General features: G+C 38.0%; 2 protein-coding genes across 2 annotated transcripts in view; one reads left to right on the forward strand and one right to left on the reverse strand.

The window, feature by feature from the left end:
- Window positions 1-236: 236 nt before the first annotated feature.
- On the forward strand, window positions 237-11,143 carry MIOS (missing oocyte, meiosis regulator, homolog (Drosophila)). Its single transcript, XM_009579363.1, has 10 exons — window positions 237-1,597; window positions 1,809-1,907; window positions 2,871-3,128; window positions 4,373-4,542; window positions 6,152-6,217; window positions 6,828-6,986; window positions 7,729-7,881; window positions 9,224-9,428; window positions 10,495-10,624; window positions 10,863-11,143. Exons 1-10 carry the CDS (start codon window positions 301-303, stop codon window positions 10,957-10,959), a joined length of 2,634 nt encoding a protein of 877 aa, XP_009577658.1. The 5' UTR covers window positions 237-300; the 3' UTR covers window positions 10,960-11,143.
- Window positions 11,144-16,687: 5,544 nt separating this feature from the next.
- RPA3 (replication protein A3, 14kDa) overlaps window positions 16,688-19,412 on the reverse strand; it is a gene marked incomplete at its 5' end in the record, with an annotated part of 2,880 nt that continues 155 nt past the window's right edge. Inside the window, 2 exons of the mRNA XM_009579364.1 lie at window positions 16,688-16,770; window positions 17,268-17,376. Coding sequence (XP_009577659.1) covers window positions 16,688-16,770; window positions 17,268-17,376 — 192 coding nt within the window. The remainder of the gene's footprint in view (window positions 16,771-17,267; window positions 17,377-19,412) is intronic.

Genomic DNA, 19,412 nt, shown 5'->3' on the forward strand with positions numbered 1-19,412 from the left:
CTATTGTCAGTTTGTAGGTGGCTATGTTGGTTCTATCTCAGTAGGTACATCCCAGCAAAAACAAAGCGTGCCACTGTGGAGAGGATTCAGGTTTTGGCATGAAAGGTGTACGTAGTAAACCCTTGGGGTAGAAGTTGTTCAGAACCATATTCTTGTTTGTTTAAAGATAATCTCAAATTACAAAAGAATTCAGGGTTTGATAACATTCCTACAAATCATTTTCTCAACAGTTTCCATATGAATGGATATCACCTGAATCTTCTTACAAGACCTTAAATTGCATGTAAACTTACCCTAAACATGAGTGGCTCCAAACCCGATATTCTGTGGGCCCCACACCACGTTGACCGATTTGTTGTATGCGATTCGGAATTGAGCCTTTATCATATTGACTCTGCTGTAAGTTCAGAACTCAAGGCAGGGTCCTTGCGCTTATCGGAGGAAACTACAGCTACGCTATTGTCAATAAATTCAGATACACCATACATGAAATGTGTGGCTTGGTATCCGAAGTACGATCCTGAATGTCTCCTTGCTGTTGGACAGGCCAATGGTCGCGTGGTGCTTACTAGCCTCGGTCAAGATCACAACTCAAAATCTAAAGATTTGATAGGCAAAGAGTTTGTTCCCAAACACGCACGGCAATGCAATACCCTAGCGTGGAACCCACTAGACAGCAATTGGCTTGCTGCCGGGTTAGATAAACATCGGGCTGACTTTTCAGTATTGATCTGGGATATCAGTAGCAAATATGCCTCAGAGACTGCAGTTGCTACAGAGAAAGTACGACTTACAGCAGGAGATCCGGAAGCAGGACTGGTAGTAACAAAGCCACTGTATGAATTAGGACAGAATGATGCTTGTCTCTCTCTTTGTTGGCTTCCACGGGATCAGAAGCTGCTTTTAGCTGGAATGCATCGAAATCTGGCTATCTTTGATCTGAGGAACACAAGCCAAAAAATATTTGTAAACACCAAGGCTGTCCAAGGAGTGACGGTTGATCCCTATTTCCACGATCGTGTAGCTTCCTTCTATGAAGGTCAGGTTGCCATATGGGATTTAAGAAAGTTTGAAAAGCCTGTTTTGACCTTGACAGAGCAACCAAAACCCTTAACAAAAGTTGCATGGTGTCCAACAAGAACTGGGCTGTTAGCTACTTTAACAAGGGATAGTAATATCATTAGACTGTATGACATGCAGCATACTCCCACCCCTATTGGAGATGAAACTGAGCCAACAATAATTGAAAGAAGTGTCCAACCCTGTGAAAACTACATTGCTTCATTTGCCTGGCATCCCACAAGTCAAAATCGAATGGTAGTAGTGACTCCAAACAGGACTATGTCTGACTTCACAGTTTTTGAAAGAATTTCTCTTGCATGGAGTCCAGTGACATCCTTAATGTGGGCTTGTGGACGACATTTGTATGAGTGTACAGAAGAAGGAAAAGCTAGTTCCTTGGAAAAAGACATAGCAACCAAAATGCGGCTCAGAGCTCTGTCGAGGTATGGTCTTGATACTGAACAAGTTTGGAGAAATCACCTCCTAGCTGGAAATGAAGATCCTCAGCTGAAATCGCTTTGGTACACTCTGCATTATATCCTTTATTTTACTGTAGTTTATAGCCTAAAGAAGTAATACACCTTTATATGTAAAACAGTTATATGAAATACGTGAAAGTCTTTAAATGTAATGCAACATCCTGTAAATACTTTGCATATGTTAATAGGGTGTGACTTTTAAATTAAATTAAAAAAATTTTTTTTCAAACACTTGGGAAAAATTAAGCTTCCTATACATGAAAATACTTATGAAGCAGTATACTGAAGATATGGATCAAAAACTTACAGGAAACAAAGGTCCCTTAGTTTATGCTGGCATTAAATCAATTGTGAAGTCATCTTTGGGTAAGAATGTTCCAACTTTTGTAAGTTCTATTGTAGTATGTTTACAGAATGATGCACTCATGGGTTTGTCTTTAAAAATTATTGAAAGAGGCTATCTGAAAATATAGAAACAAAGTATTTCTCTTTGTGTTTTAATATATCTAAGTTAACAGTTTGTATTAGAGTAATTTCCAGAATTTTCAGTGTTCGTGGAAAGTCAGTAATCATAAAACTAAAATGTCCTCAGTGGTAAATCTTCAGCTGAACTATTTTAAACATTTGGGGTTTGACTGTGGCGCTGAAAATTCTTGCTCCCCCCATTAACTATTATATTTTTCAAAGTTCCACATAGGGGTGTAGTTCTAGGAAGCTGACTTTACTTTAGTCACTGCTAATGTACTAAGTACATTTATATATCTATGTTTAAATAAGCTGCCTTGTTCTGAAGTGGTAATCACCCGAGGTGCCTCTCACATTATGCCTCTCATGCTCAGTGAAGTTTTTATTAGTATAATCTATTATTTGAATCTTTCCTCCTCTATTCATTATGTGTCTTATTAATATTTATGCTCCTTGGAGCAAAAAATAACTCTTCAGTGGTGGGAAAGCTTCTAGCATGTTGATGCTTGCTAAGAAGAAGAGAACTGGTAGAGCAGGTGCTTAACTGTGTATTATGTATTTTCCAGTTGAACATAATGATCACTCCTGCCAACTGTGTAACAAGAACCTCCAAAATCTTAGGAGGTAGAGGAAAGAAAAAAGACTTCGTGGGGAATATGTGTCAAGTTTAGATGTGTGATTTTTAGCAGATCAAAATAATTTTGTGTATGCTGCTCCTTACCATGGAGTTATTAGTGATGTTAATTTGAAGTGCTAAAATATGATACTCAGCTTTTGTACTCTGCTTTATGATTGAAATCAAAGCGTTGCGATTGCAATTTAAATTGTGATTTAAGCATAATTTAACTTATTTCCCATTTCTAGGAACAACAGAGAACCTCAGGCACAGCAGGAGTGGATCTGATAGACAGGCAGATATTATTCAGTATCTGAGTGAGGAGAGATCCTTGGCTTTGCAGCTCTGTGGGTGGATAAAGAAGGGAACTGACTTAGATGTGGAACCTTTTTTAAATTCATTGGAACAGGAAGGAGACTGGGAGCGAGCTGCTGCCGTAGCACTTTTCAACCTGGACATACGGCGAGCAATACAAATTCTAAATAAAGGGGCTTCCTCAGGAAAAGGTGCGTATTGTGTTTCGTATCTTTTATTTTGGCATTATATCACCGTAGTAGATTTTTTTTCTGTAAACAGAGTTATGGAAGATAGTATGGAAAAGATGCCTATTGTCATATAAAATAGTTACTTGAGGTGGTTGTATTGGAGCTGAGAGTCTGACAAATCCTGATCTTTCACTCCTCAGGCTATCATATGCCTTACTGTCTAGTTAAAATAGATTGTATGTTTCAGAATTTCCTATTGATACATAGACCAGAAAGTGTTACACTCAGAACTAGTGGGATTCTTTTATTTTAGTGGAATTGGGTCTTGGCTAGATGTCACGTACATCTGCTTCCATCAGCCTGTGTGCGGCTTTCTGCCAGCGTGATGGCTGTGGAATAACTGAAATGTAATATTCAGGGTCTGCAGAAAACATTTGTTTTGGAGTATTATTTGGTTAGAGTTGCAGTGTGTGAGGGTAAGAGTTAAAATACTCGAGCCAGGAGATGGAGGTATTTTAGTTCTGTTTTCTTGCCAGTATTCCTCCTACAACTCCAATTTGCATCTGTGTTATCTTATTAAATTTAAAAGACTGTCTTGCCACTAAAGTTGGTAGCTCTGTTATAGGAGGGAGCTGTTAAGGTTCTTTTATATTTAATATTGCCCCTTTTTTGGGGGGGGGCGGGGGGGAGTGAGTGTGTACTTTCCATAGAGAAGGTTCAGAGCAGAGACACGCTATCTTCAAATTCAAAAATAAAATTGAACTTTGTGACAGAATGAATATTTAGATGAAATAGATCTAATGTTTTTAGGAAACTTGTTAACTTGAAGCTGCTATATGCGATTGTCATCCTCCAGCTAGGTCTGTTAAGTGGTAGTTATATATACAATCCTATCTTTTCACTTCTTGTGGATATGGTAATGACAGTCTTTTATGATAGCAATAGGAATACATTTAGCAGTTCAAAACTATTTCAAAATACCAGAACCAGTGTGATGTTGCTTAAAGTATAACTCAGGGTGTCATGCATGTGGGCTTGTGACTTTTAGAGCTGTTAACTTACCTGAACGGAGGCATTTAAAGCAGAAACTGAAAAATGCTAGTGTATGCACATTTATTTTAGCTAGCATTAATTCTACTGCATTTTGTCTTGCATCCTGACAAAAAGTTCTGTTTCAAACTGATGCTTTCAGTTATAGTTTTAATTGGATTTATTTTAAATCCTTAACTTGAATATTGTTTCTCTGATTGTTTTTAATAAATCAGGTGATCTGAACCTTAATGTAGTAGCAATGGCTCTATCAGGCTACACAGATGAGAAGAACTCACTTTGGAGAGAAATGTGCAGTACTCTAAGGCTGCAGTTGAACAATCCCTACTTGTGTGCTATGTTTGCTTTCCTGACAAGTGAGTCTGGTTCATATGATGGTGTTTTGGTGAGTAAATTTCTCTTACATTAAAATTCCTTTAAGTAATGAGTGCATATATATACACACATTTGTAGGAGAAGTGCTATATACTCCATTAATTAATCAGATTAGAATGTATTACTTTCTTCTGATGCTGGCAGGTATCATTTTTTTCCCCTAAACAGACATCTCATATTAGTGAATGTTGCATTAGTGAGCAGACTAAATTTTTTTGGTGTGGAATTCTTAAACCATTAGAAATATATTATCAAGATAATTTAAGCAGGAAGAAAAAGGGGGAGAGAGGTTAGTAATGGAAATGCGCAAAACAGAGTAAGTGCAGGGGAGTTCACAGAACTTTCATCAAGCTAGATTTGCATTGAATTGTATTTTATTTTTCCTTGTTTACTTGTTAAAATAATTTTACTGTGTTGAAACAATAAACAATAGTTTCACATCTTCTGAAATTGGTATAAACTTGCCATGTGAAAGCAAACTAAATCTTTAATTATGAGATACTTTGAGCCTTTAGAGGGGTAACATACTTGGTCGTTGGTTAGAGAATAACAGAAATACTTGATTCAGTAGGAATTATTTAGCTCAAGAGGACTCCTGTAATGCAACAGGGTAATTGTCCTAAACCTGTTGAAGACAAAGTTGTCATAATACGATGCTTTTAGGGTATTGAATAAGAATAAGGGAAGAATCCCAGAGGAGAGAAACCTGAGTGGTTTTTTTACACTGGCAAGAGAGAATGCTCTTGTTCTCTGGATATTATGTAATAATTTTATGGTTGTTTTTTGTTGATGAATTGGAAACTGACAGACCATAAGGTGTTCTTATTTTGGTGGGTTTTTTTTTTTAATTTTTAGTTTAATGAAACCTGTTGAAATTTACATGAAAAAGATTTTGCCATGCACATCTTGTTTTGGTAGTGTCAATCACAATTTCTATTCTGAAAATATCAGGAGGGATAAATATCGGCACAGCTAAGTACCAGAATGAATCTAGTCAAGGATTTTTTTCTTAAGTGTCAGATCTAGTAAAAGGATTAGAAAGTAGAAAGTAAATACTATTGCCTTGCTACACCTTGAGTGCCAATATACTTGTGCGAAATCCATGTTCTGGGTGTTTGAGGGGTTTTTTTTTGTTTTGGTTTGGGTTTTTTTTTAACTTTTAGTTGTGATTTTAGTGAGGAATAGAGTGGTTAGACTAGTTATTTTGTAAATATGGTAAACGAAGGTTTGTTTGTTTTTCTTGCCCCTGTGACTTGGTGAGACTCTTGGCTATATGTGCTAGAAGAATTACATGTCTTCTTTGCCCAGCCCTACATGTTTTGCGAAGTTTCTGTATCCAGAGTTTCATAAACCCATATACGATGTGTTGTACCAGGCTTTCTGCCATTTGAATAGATTGTTCCAGTCGTCACAGTCTGGCACTGATACCTGTATCTGAGTATAAACAATTCATCTGATAATTAGCATTAGCTTTCTTCAGATGCGATGCTTTCTTTGTCCATTATCAAATTCATAGTACTAGTTATACAATAGTGCAGATGTTCTGACTTTTACAAACAATGTATTGAAAAAGTGGAAGCTTGCGTGTGATGGTAGTATTCCCATTTTTCTCTCCAAAGTATGAAAATAACGTAGCTGTACGAGACAGAGTGGCATTTGCTTGCAAGTTCCTCAATGATGCCCAAGTAAGTCTGTGGTTGCACTTTTAAGCAAACTGTTAAGCTGGGTTTTATTTAGAGACGCGAGAAACTCTGGCGTGGAGGGGTGAACAGTGGAAGCAATGAGTCATGAGTGATTTGTTTTTTCTCATCACAATAGCATATAAGGTATGGTATAATCTGGTCTTCAATTTCTACCTTCAGCTTGATTTTTGTCTCTTGTTTTTTTTAATATTGATGACATGCTAGTTTGTTAAATGTTATTGCATTAACTGTCTTACTGGAGAGTATCTGTACTTATTCAGTATTTATTTCCAGATATTTACCTTCTCTTGAATTAAGGCTTGGTTTTAGAGCAGGAAACTGAAGTATTTAAAGAATACGTCACCTCTGTCTTTGCACTTCATATCTGGAGGCTTAAAGTTTGTTGATAAATATTCGAATTCTTGCAATATAGTGGATATGGCCATATACTTTTTCCTTTATAACATCCAGCAAGCAGCATATTCTGTTAGCAAAAAACACTCTTAAAGAAAGCTATTCAATCATAGAAAGTTTTGACGTAGATCAACATAAATAAGTTAGGAAGAGATGAACAGGTGGCAAAAGTTAAGTAATTTTTTCTTTTTTTTCATAGCTGAACAGGTTTATTGAAAAGCTGACGAATGAAATGAAAGACGCTGGTAATTTGGAGGGAATACTGTTAACGGGGTTGACAAAAGATGGAGTGGACTTGATGGAAAGTTACGTTGACAGAACTGGAGATGTCCAGACAGCAAGCTATTGTATGCTACAGGTTAGTGTTTTACTCAAAAATAAATCTGTATAGAAGACAACTAAGCATAGTTTCTTTAGCAGTATAGTATTGAACTAAAAAGTATTTTCTATAGTCAGTTGTGACAATATATATCATGCCTGTTTTGTGGAATCATCTGAAGCACTCAGTGTTAACTACAAACGTATATCTTCACTCTCTCTGGTTGAGAGAGCTTGAGGAGATAGTAGGGGAAAGAGGCAAAAAGAAAAAATAGTCCTTTTCATTAGCTGAACTAGGAATACCCATTCCCCTGCTTATTGCTGGCGTGTTTGCTGATAGGTTCAAACCATTATTTTTTTGCTTCAGGATTTTGATAGAGAACTGAGGTGAGGTTTGTTTGTAGGTATTGGGTTTGGTTTTTTTATGATGGATTTCTCTTGGCCCTTACACAGTTGCAGCTATGGCCAGCACTGTGTTTAGCTGCATATGTAATCATAACAATGATAGAGACTCTGATATGTGACAGAATTTTATAAACCTTCATCTGAAGACACAAGTTTTTAGTAGGACATGGCAGCACAGGTATTTTCAACTGAAGAGACAGACTGTAGAAAATTTTTATCAAACTTGCATTACAGTTTAACAAAATAAATCTTTTTCTAGACAAATTACACTGTATTATTTCTTATATCTTGTAGTACGCTTTGTAAAGTCTTTTGAAAAAGTGAATAATATGTATTGTGTATCTTCAGTGTGTGTCTGACATTTTTTCCTGCTTTAGGGTTCTCCGTCAGAGGTACTTAAGGATGAGAGGGTTCAGTACTGGATTGAGAACTACAGGAATCTTTTAGATGCTTGGAGGTTTTGGCATAAACGTGCAGAATTTGATATCCATAGGAGTAAGCTGGACCCCAGTTCAAAACCTTTAGCCCAGGTAAATGTAATGCTTGTATGAAGTTCAACCAATCCAGAAAGGAAAGTGGCATGGTACTTCTATAGGAAAAAGTTGCTGGCCGCACCTTGGCTTTCATGAGGATTGATGTGTAAAAGAAGGATTATCAACTAAGGCTGCCCTAAAAAAGTAGCCATGGTTTTTTTTCAAAATCATTTTTGAGAAAGGACTTAATAACTGTTTTGATAGAGAGTACAGAAATATGGTAAAGAAAGCTACATTTCTTCATATCTAATCTAGGAAATCAGTTCCCTAACATTTTTATTCAAGTGGTTGGGTTTGTTTTTTTCTTTTCTTAAACCTTTTTCTTTCAAATAACAGGTTGTCTTTCAGAAACTGTAGCTTTCCAACACTTTTTCTGGGGAAACTGTTTTTTTTCCTCCCATGTTGAAAAACAAAATCAGAGATGTATCATCCAGCTGAATTCTGATAATGGTGAGGATGATGCTAAAACTAGGGAATTGAACCAAGAACCTGTTCAAATTGGCTCTTTTTTCATTGAAGTGAACTTCAAAGCTATTTTGAAGCCCTTCAACCTAAACTAAAAGTGAACAGCAGCAACTTTCGTTATCAGTTCTGAACATAAGCTAAACCAAAAACTGACGCCCTGTCCAAATGCTATCTACTTAATATCTGGTAGCATTTTTAGCCACCATGGTCTTACTGCAGCACCTTCCACTCTCTCATGTCTGCTAAGTATGTGCATTGCAAGCCTTAGGGCCCAAGGGTTTCTAAGGAAGGCTATTTTTGAATTCATGTATCCGTCACAGCTGTTTAAGGAGAGCTGCAACTGTACTGCTCCAAGTGGGATGGAGTTGAGTTACTGCTCCTTCTTTATGTGATCAACATAAATAGCCCCTAAAGAGTTTAAAATATGTGCTCCTTGGTATCAAGTCAAAACTTGCGGCGTAAGGTATGCAGATAAAGATTATTAAGAAAATCCTCACGTTTGGGACTCTAGAGTGGGTCACCTGACTGTAAGGAGGGAGAGACCAGATTTAATTACACAGTAAGTAGAGTAAACTTAATTTCTTTCATTACTGCAGATATCGCTTTTTATTATCTTAAGTAATACCTTTCCAAGTTTGAGCAATTGTGCATGTTTTTACGTGCTTTTGAGGTGAGCATCATTAAGGCCTACTTCTTAGACTGTGTGCCACATCTATAAGCCAAGATGTTAGGAACTCCTTCACAAGCTTTGGCTTTCCAGGGCACTCTCTAGAATATCTGGTAAATAAGTATTTGCTAGCTTGAACGAATTCACTCATAGGTGTAGCAAAAGTGGAACCAAACCAAAAAATTAATAGGCTTTTGTTCTCTTTAGGTGTTTGTGAGTTGCAATTTCTGTGGAAAATCAATCTCTTACAGCTGTTCAGCTATTCCTCATCAGGGGCGAGGTTTTAGCCAATACGGAGTTAGCGGTTCACCAACTAAGTCAAAAGTTACAAGCTGTCCTGGTTGCCGTAAACCCCTTCCTCGCTGTGCACTTTGCTTGATAAATATGGGAACACCAGTTTCCAGCTGTCCAGGTATGACACAGTGGGTTTTAGTTATTCAGTTAAAGTACTAGTTAGAGGCCTAATTAGCAGTTCCTGTTGGAAGATCTGTTGCACCTTTTTCTTTCTATTTGTACTCATATTGTAAATATTCATACTCGTCATTTTGAGGGAGGAAGACCATAACTGAAAACTTGTTTACATCCCATCTGGTTTTATGATGAAACCTATTGTCTCAGTTCTTTGGTGTCAGACAGTATGCACAGTTACTTGGTTCTGACAGTTTTCCCAATGAGATTGTTAGTGAAATTCCATGGTTAGATGAAAAGATTCAAGTATTGTGGTGGTCAGTATTGTGAGCTTTAAAACCGTAAGAAATGGGAAGTGTGTTTTCTTAAGATGAATTGTAGGGATGCTACAGAAATCTTGGAATGTAAATTAATTGATTTTTAGCTGGAAGAGGAAGAGAGAATCAATTTAATGTGGTGTACTTTCTGTCACTAAGTATGAAAGAATGTGTAGGTCATGCTGTCACAGCTAAGAAATATTATGACTAGAATCTTCTGGTTCTAAATGTCTTGGGCTCAGCATTATACAAGGTCTAAATGAAACTGATTTTATTCATATTATTAGGTCAGTCTTGTTATAAAGCCATGAGCAGCTGTGCAGTTGTCATCTATTTATATATCTCTTCCCATTCTTTCACTGATCTGTGTTATGACTTCTATATTGTAATTGTTCCAGTTCATAACTTAGATTTTGTTGGTTTTTCTAAAGCAGAACATTTCATGTGCGGTAAAACAGGAAATAATTCACTGGAACATAAATCAAGCACTGAAACATAAATCACTGTTGAAAGAGATTCTGTCTGTAAAATTTGTTTCATAGGCAACTTTAGCATGTCACATTAGGTGTGAAATGTTTTGGCATTCCACCAGTTCTCAATATTTTTACTGACTTCTCTTTTAAAATCAGGGCCACTTCTTCACATAATGTTCTTAATTTCAAATTTATTCTAGTAGCGTTACTGGGACTGAAATATAAATGAAGCATAATGATTTACAAGCATATTTGTGGGGGTGGGTTTGCCTCTGCACAGGAGGGTCCAAGTCAGATGAAAAAGTGGATCTTAGCAAAGACAAGAAGTTAGCCCAGTTCAACAACTGGTTTACTTGGTGCCACAACTGTAGGCATGGTGGACATGCTGGGCATATGCTTAGCTGGTTCAGGTAAGCTGATGTTAAAATCTTTCTTATTTCACATGTGTATGCTGCACTGAGTAGGACATGACTCCTTTGCTGTATCTATCATTATAATGTTTTGTTGGTTTAGAACATATGCAAAACTTAACTATGATGCTGAGTTTTTCTGAGATAATGTCCCTGAACATACTTAAATGTATAGATTACAAAATTCTTGTTAGTTTTATTTTACCTGTTTTTTCTTTTTCCTGCTATTGCTGTCTAGGGACCATACTGAGTGCCCGGTTTCTGCCTGCTCTTGCAAGTGTATGCAGCTGGATACAACAGGGAATCTCATTCCAGCAGAGACTGTCCAGGCATAAATAGTTTGAAAATGTGGGGCTCTCTAAGGATGTCCATCGTGGTCCAAGCATATATTTTAGACAAAGGTCATTTGTGACTTACTGACTGTGAAAAAATAAATTGCTACCAGATTAGTAAAATGATGTGTGTATGACTGTGCTTAGTAGAAACAGGTATTCCTGAAATGAGCCTCTGGGTATAGTATGTGGTCCTTGTTCAGAGGATTGAAGCAGTTCAGTTCAAAAGCACTCCTGGAATTGTGGACTCTTCCAGAGAACTTTTAATAAAGGTTTTCAGGGTAATGCTGATCGGCCCTTTTATTTGTTTTCCAAACAAAGCAGTCTTTCTATGCTGTGAAAGCGGGCCTTCAAAATAAGCACCTGAAAAGTGATGCTGTGGATTCCTCTGTTCATTGTTTGATCACACTTTCTTGTATGCAAATGATCATTTCCTTGTAAGTTCATTCAAAGCGCCATTGTTAATTGCATTATAAAGATTTTTATTTTAAAGAAAAATCCATTTCTTTCTGTTCCCAAGTTTTGTTAATAGTAAAGCAATATCTTTGCAATTCAAGGTCTTATTTAATTTACCTACATACCTAGCTGATGTGAATTTTAATGCTAAAGAATTTGGGGGTTTTGCCTCCTAGCGATGTCTATATCCTAGAGAAGAGTTCCCTGAAAAGTCGTGTGTCTATTTCAGTGCAGACTGCAGGTAAACTATAGGAGGTTTCATTTGATTGATTAATTTTTAACGTAGTACTATGAAGATCTGAAATCTCAAGGACTGGAGACTTGTAAATATTTAAGTTTTAAACTACACGCTGAGTTTTGACCACAAAAACATTTGAAGACTTTTGGATAATCAGCGTTTCCCTGTACTTCTGAAATATGCTGGGAAGTGTGAAGTCAACCTATATAAATCCTGCTTCTGGTCACTAGCGGACACCAGTCTGCTCCCAAAAGGCTGCACAATTTTAGGTCATTGACCAAAAGTAGTTCTAGATATGTTACCAGCTGGAATTAAGATTATTTATTAACTTGAGAGAGAGTCAACAATATTTTGCTAATACTGTGCTAGGAGCTAATCGGTATTGTTGTCCTTGATTTTGTAGGCAACAAAATTCACACAAATTAGGGGAAAAAAACCTGTTTTAAGGTGTGTGATAACAACATCAGTTTACTTGGTGTGTGTTTATTTACTAGTAGAAACAGTAAATGAGTTACTTAACACTTGCGTGCTATGAAATGCTAAATGGAATGCTAGCTATAAACTGGTACCGTATTGCCAGGACTGTGAAAATTGGTGTTTTAAAAGAGAATATATTGTAATATACCACTAGTTCTAAATGCCCTAGTGTAGTTGCAACAAGATAGAATGTGGAAATGTTTTCTGTAGATGTACATGATTACATTCAGGACTTGGGGTTATATTTTCTGATTTAGCGTTAATGTTGTAATACATCTGATACATTTATTCTGATCTAAAATTCTTGCCTAATAGACAAAGATCTTTTTAAATTTAAAAATCTAAGAGGTACTTGATATTTGTAGGCATGGGAGAGCAGTTACTTTTTTTTCTTGTTAGAATATTTATTTCTCTTTCCAGTATTTTTGCACACTTCATGTTGCTGTTGAAGAGCTCTTCAAAATGTTCTCCATTTATAAATGTAAACTGGGGTTTAATGTATGATACCCTATTTATATAAATACAGGCAATAAAACTGTTGCTTTATGGAAATGAGGATTTGTAAGTGTCAAGGATATGTTTTTATTCCTCTGTAGTAACAACGTTTAGTAAATTTTCCTGATAAATTCCATGTCCAGGTGAATGCAGCTACTAACTTAAAATGTCTCATTTTCATATGTAAAGAAAACTCATTTTTAACATTTTTGACTTGACTATACCTGTTTGTGTCAAATTCTATCATTTCATTAAATTAGACGCTTGCTTTGGTACTCGGCGTATCTTTGAAACATTTTGGATTATGAATGTGTGCATATTCTGGCACAGTGTAACTATCAGTTTTGGCTGTTGTAATTGGTAATCAGGCTTTCAGGCCAGTAATTACACTATTTGCAAAATTTACAAAGTAAGAGGTGTATGTTTTTTAATGATCAGATTTTTTCCTTGTTTTGCTTTTAAATTAATAAAGCTGTGATTTTGGGGGTGATTTGTTGTCTTCTAACAAAAAGTATAGCTACAGACATTTTTATTAGCTGCAGTTACTTTTACATTTACTGTTTTCTAGTATCTGCTCAACTCTGAGTTAACTAGATGAAGATGGCCTTGCATGCTAAAGTGTTTTGAGCCTATGGTTCATGCTGATTACATTTAATTATTTTCATTTCATTATATGCTCCAGCCTTGCCTCCCTTCCCTGATTAAGCACAAGCTTTCTCATCATATATGCACAGCTTGCTTGCACATGAGTACAATACGAGTTGTGCATGTGTCCATGCCCGAGCAAGGACAGCAGAGCAGGTCTGGTGGTGGTGATCAGGGTCAGCCACGAGTCCAGCGAACGACAGACAAGTCTGCAGTGACACCCCTGACAAGGCTTCTCCCCGCCTCCTGGGTTCCTGCATGGTACCACAGCTGCATTCTGGTGGCCTCCCTTGGGATCCCCGCTAGAACTGAATTTCCCCAAGAGAATTTGCCAACTTTTAGTCGGTTCCTCCATGTCAGACTCACGGACTGCTTTCTGTACCTTAACCAACTGAGACATAAAACCATCCCCTTTGGGCTGTCAGAGCAGAGAGGGAAGTCGCAGTAGCTTGCTGGCCCACAAGGAGGGCTGCTCCCGGCTTCCTTACCTGGGAGTCCTTCTGCCCCACTGCTACGGGGCTCTGAGCAGGAGTGTCTCTTAACCAGCAAGTGATGATTTCCATGTCCATCAGACACTCCAAGGAGAGGTTTGGCTGGAGAAAGTCGGGGCTCCTGGGTTGCAGCATGGCCCTTGTTACAGTGGCAATCTCTTGTGACTCCACACAAGGGCTGCAGCTGTGCCATTGGCCTCCCAAAGTGCAGAGATTCCTTCATCCTGTGAATAGGTTCCCTAAATAAGACTCTCCTTTACGTCAGTTTCATTTTTATTTGAAGTTTAGCCTGCTGGACAGCTAAAACAGACTGATGGCTTAAGGATTGTTTCTCAAAACATAGCTCTCCAACTTCAAAACAGTATTTTATGAAGACTGGACCACCTAGCAGCCCCTGCAACAAGGCAGGCAGCCTTAAGCTGCCTCTCATTTTTTTAAGTGCTTAGCAACCAGCTTCTGCTAAAGCCTAACCTCCACTGCAGCCAAGGAAGCCCAGTTTGGGGCCTGCTCAATCCCCTCTCCACCTTTCCAACACCTAGCTTGCCCAATCTGTGATTCCCTGTGCCTCTGGCAGACACCCCTTCTACACCAGATTCATTTTTTCCAGTTACGCTTACTTAGATCATGATCCTGCCAACTATGCCAGATATTACAGGAGGAGAAGGCAACGTGACAGCATCACCCATGCCAATGCTAGGAAGGGGGACTCCAAACATTCCCTTAGTCGGGGCAGGGAAAAAGGTGCCAGCTCCCAGAAGTCAGTCACAAGTGTGGTGGGAGCAGTAGGCTTGGTGTCCTGCTCCAAATGACGGGAACCTCTCCCAGCCAGCCCCGACTACATCGCTCCCTTCATACCCCCCTTTCCTCTCCCAGGTTCCCACCCTTATTGATCTCCCAAGGAAGCTGCCAGCTCCTATTCACACCTTCCACTACTGGCCCTGCTGCTGGCCCTGGTGTTGGTGACATCCCTCTTGGGTGTTTATGATACAGCTGCCCTGGTGACTCCCCTTCGGTCAGCAACCCACGAAGCCACTACTTCCCATTTTATTATCTACGAGGTCTGGCAGTTTCTCACCCCTTCATCTTAGTGCAGTCCTAACGGACAGCTAGCAGGCCCCATGGTTATTCATTTCCCGTGGGTATCTGGAATGGCTGGCAGTTTCCCACATTGCTATCCTGGTAAATGCATATATGAACTTGGCATTACTTTACTATCAAGAATATTGTACAGTTCCTTGCATTTCTGTCTTGTTAGTATCGCCATATAGCCAGGGCAGGTCATTTATTCACAAACCTTGATAAGTCTATAGAGAAGCAGATGAATGAAAAGTCCATAGCAGAAACTTTTCGTTGTATACTGCTTGCCTAGCCACGTATCATCGCTGTGGGACTGGATGAACAAGAAGAGTCTTGACTGACAAAGGGAAACTGTTCAAACATTCACACACAAGACCAGATAGCCAAGGATGGTCTCTGCATGGGGGTAAAGTGCTATGGCCATCTAGTGGTAGACTATTTTATTAGGCCTGGATAGGCTTGGTAACTACCTACACAACATTTTACGGAATGTATGTACATGCACAAAATACCAATTTTCTAAAGTAGGATAGTACAAAAGACTTAAATGCTAGGAAAACATGCATGCAGTTATTAAGACTGAGATTTTATTCTACTGAGCGCTAAAATATAGCGATGATAGCACTACAGGACAAACCATGATATCATGCCACATGCACCTCGTGTTCTTGTTTGCTGTATGAGACTGCTCCTACCTCAGAAGTCCTCCTCCTTCCCAGTGACAGCGGATTTGTCATTGTCTGTCTTCTAAGTAGAGGGCAAAAAAATAGATCACCTGTTATCTTGATCATCCACCCAGTTTGTAGTAACTTTGATAAATAGGAAGTCTTATCATAAATTCCTTGACTGAAAACGGAGGTGTCTATAAATAAGCACAAAGCTAGCAATCTTAGTAAGGCACTAAATCTAGCTATTAAACCTGAAACCTGTTTGTATGAAAGGTTAATGAACATGGCTAAGGTTTATTTAAAATACGTTGAAATGTTTTATTTATTAATTCACAGATAATATTTCCAAAGTTAGATTTTACTTTGATTGTGTTACCTTAAGAGATGTAAGAATTCTGCTATGTGCTTTAAGTAGCCTGGATAGTAACAAAATTGGGAACTGTGTGGAAGTTTATAAAGTCATCATGATAAGCTGGCTGAATGCTGGTACTTCTGCTTAGACTCCCACCAAGAATGAAGGTTGTGATGGGAAGTCAGCTGCACTTGAAATCCCCAAGCCTAACTAGACATCTTCCAAGTGTTTAACATCAGTGCAAAAGGCGAGTACCTTGTACTCCACTTCGTTAAAATTACCTGTGTCAGGTAAAATAGAACAGGAGTCATGACGTACCACTGAAAACAGCACTCTAACATGTAATACTGACACAAATAGTTAAATGTAGTCAGATCTTTTTTATTGGAGTAGGCCATTTTTAAGATGCGAAATACCCCCCCATGTTCGATAAATTTGTATCAAAGCAAATGAAATTAAAAAATCTTTACATTAAAACCCCACAAATGTCTTCAATGAGTTTCCTGTAAAGTATCCTAGAACCTCTACCAACAGCAACAAAAAGATGCCTACAAAACTTTAGTTTCTAGCAAGCCCATTCCTGGAAGAGAACACCCCTCATGGATGCAAAAGGGTTAAATATATACAGACAGTGAGATATCCACAGAAGTACTCTTCTTACTGAATAAATACATTTTCAAAGAAAGCATTCTTCACTGGCAATACATGGCACATGTAACAGTATCTTTTCAGTATATTTGTTGGAAATAAATGCAACTGTCATCATGCTGTCAGGCAAGAAAGCTACGGTACTGTTGTCCCCTCTGAAGCTCTAAATATATGCTAAGAAAAATCAGTTGTTCCTCCCAGTATCGAATGGGAAGTATTCAGGGAATTCATGAATAATTTTTAGTGCTTCGTTGTAGAGTTCCAGATCTGAAAGAGGGCAAAAAAAATGGTTATGCATAAGCTAAATTCCCCACAAGCAAATGACAGCATTAAAGCACTGCTTATTTTAAAGTGGTATAGCTGAGCATTCCCAGTCTCTCTTATCCTCCCCAGTTTTCCCATGGCGGCCACACTCTCATTGCTTGCTTTCTGGAGGGTTATTTTTAGGCCTGCTAGCTGCACAATCACACAAAGTCCAGAGCAAGGCAAGAACCACATGGTCAGGAGTGGGAGAATGATCAGACCATGGCAATGATCTAGACTGGCTCCAGCTTCGAGTCAGTCCCCCCTACAATTTGACAGTAAAACAGTATATTTGGTACAGAATTTTTCCCACGACACTCTCCTTTTCTACATTCTACTCCATATCTGGCAGCTTGAAGAAAGACCTTGTCCATAAGAAAAGATAATCAGGCTCTCCCTTCTTACTTATTGAAGAAGAGTTCAGAACTCAAAATGAGTTTGTCATGTGTATTCTTACTTACCAAATGGACTTTTATCTTCTCTGAACTGGACATATGACATGCACATGATGGTTGCCCGATTTGTTACTCTTCCCACTACTTCAATAACTCCTGAGATCTCTTCATCTAGCTAGAAAACATACCAAATATGAAATTAGTATCACTAAATTAGCCGCTGTCTCTACTGCACAGCACTTAAGCTAGAAACTCTCCACAACTGCGGTTTTGTTCATGACAGATTCTGTTCCATGTCAAACAATACAGTACTACTTAACAGCCCCATCCCCCTTCCAAAAAAAACCACAAAAGCCTTGAGCCACTTTACAGATTTACAGTTTTTGTAACAGTCAATTCAGTACTGACACAAAAAAAAATATACAAAGAAGCAGCAGAGGGAAGATACGAGTTTGTAAGTATATAAAACTGTGTTATTTAATCATTGAACAGAGACTAATCTAGGACACAGAGAGCAGAAGAATCCAGATTTTTTAATGCATCGCATTCAAACCTGAGTAAATTATAGAACTCTGTAAGAGCTAAGGAGGTATCACGCATGCCAGAAAGCAGTTCCAGTATTCCAGATTCAGGAGGTATAATTGGAAATTATTTCTTAAGTAATCTGTCAGTATGTGTTCAGAATACAAAGACATTGACAATAACAAGCCTTTGGTTGAACAGGGGAAAAAATAAAGGCTAAAAATTTTATCTTACTCCAAAATCATATAGCTTGAATGTGTTTTCTTTCTTTTTAAAGATACTAATTTTAAGAGTGCGGTACTACTTCAGTTCTTCCAATATCTAACTCTTACTTTTAACTTTCTAGTAAGTCTTCTGGAACACAGCAATAGATTCCCTTGCCCTCCCAATAATTTTGGGTTTCTCTGTTGAAAGAAGGAACTACACACACGTAAACAAAAGAATCTATTAAAGGGGAAAAAAGCTAGAAAGCATTTTGATTAGCAAATCTAGAAGGTCCTCCATGGACATTAAACCAGAGAGATGAACCTGGCGTGTTTTTTCTGTACACACACACACCAGTTTATCCTACAGCAGTGGAACACAGACTGTGAAGTGCCCAACATTGCAGCTATGCATTTATGAAATTCGACCATTTTCTCTGTTATGGGAAGTTGTGGAGTTGTTGGTCAGATGCTGAGTTTTGACATCTGAAGTTTTAACAACCGAAGGCAGGAAATCTTTTCATGAACTCAAGAAAGAGTTAAGAGACAGGCAGAACTTGTAGGAAAGACATTTTCTTGCAGTTTGCATATGAAGTCAGCAAGCTTCACATTTATAAGATAAAACTCTTTGCCAGATCAAACTGCATTTTTCATCAACAAGGAGAGACTCCAGTCTTGAAATTCAGAGAGTACCATGTGCAATTATTTCACATGGAAATGGCGAGATTTCTCAGCGTTTAACAACTCAGAGAAAAAGATGTAAAGACTACACACATGCTCAGTTAAGCTAGAGCATTTGCCATCACACCAAAAATAATCCTTTAATTACAAGATTTGCTAGAGGAGGAAAAATACTTAAAGACCGAAGAGAATGCCAGGGTGTTATTCCTTTACTGGTACGTGATAACAAAGGAACCAATATTTTTGTGCAGTAGTTACAAGCATATCTTATACCCACTGCATTAATTGCTTGATTATTTTTTCTTTTTAAAAAAAAATGCTTCAAGCTGACTATGAAGTTTACTGGAATGTTATGACAAGCGTTCTAAGAGAAATGTCAACTCAAACTCTTGAGAATACCATATTCTTGGGTTTTTTGGATTATCTTCACAGAATATTCTGTTAGGCATATGAAGATAAAGGCAATAAGAAAAAGGGAGGAAAAAGTGAAATTAAAATAAAGCTAATACATGTAGTGGAATATATTACACTGTAAAGAACGAATAGAGTAAGACAAAGTAGCCAGACAGGGATGTGTCTGACAAGGAATGAGTTCTCTCTCTTTAACACCAGCTGAAAACTGATGAAGACCAAGGCAGTTCATGAATATAAAGACTGCAAATTAGCTGGAAGACATAAGAAGCAGAGGCAATGAAACAGTGGCAGAAAAGGGAGAAACCAGGGATTAGGTTTTCTTTCTGGACTAAAAACTCAACACATGCAAGGCACGCACAGGTTTCAGAAGGGACAAAACCTCCGGTATCCA

Source organism: Fulmarus glacialis, unplaced genomic scaffold (assembly GCF_000690835.1).
Source record: "Fulmarus glacialis isolate BGI_N327 unplaced genomic scaffold, ASM69083v1 scaffold25216, whole genome shotgun sequence".
In the NCBI taxonomy this organism is placed as follows: Eukaryota; Metazoa; Chordata; class Aves; order Procellariiformes; family Procellariidae; genus Fulmarus; species Fulmarus glacialis.

Bases quoted from the DNA above. Each gene is read 5' to 3' on its own strand.
- MIOS (XM_009579363.1), top strand. From the start codon at position 301: ATGAGTGGCTCCAAACCCGATATTCTGTGGGCCCCACACCACGTTGAC. The intron at 3,129-4,372 runs GTGCGTATTGTG...TTAATAAATCAG, and splicing joins AGGGGCTTCCTCAGGAAAAG to GTGATCTGAACCTTAATGTA. The intron at 7,882-9,223 runs GTAAATGTAATG...TGTTCTCTTTAG, and splicing joins GTTCAAAACCTTTAGCCCAG to GTGTTTGTGAGTTGCAATTT.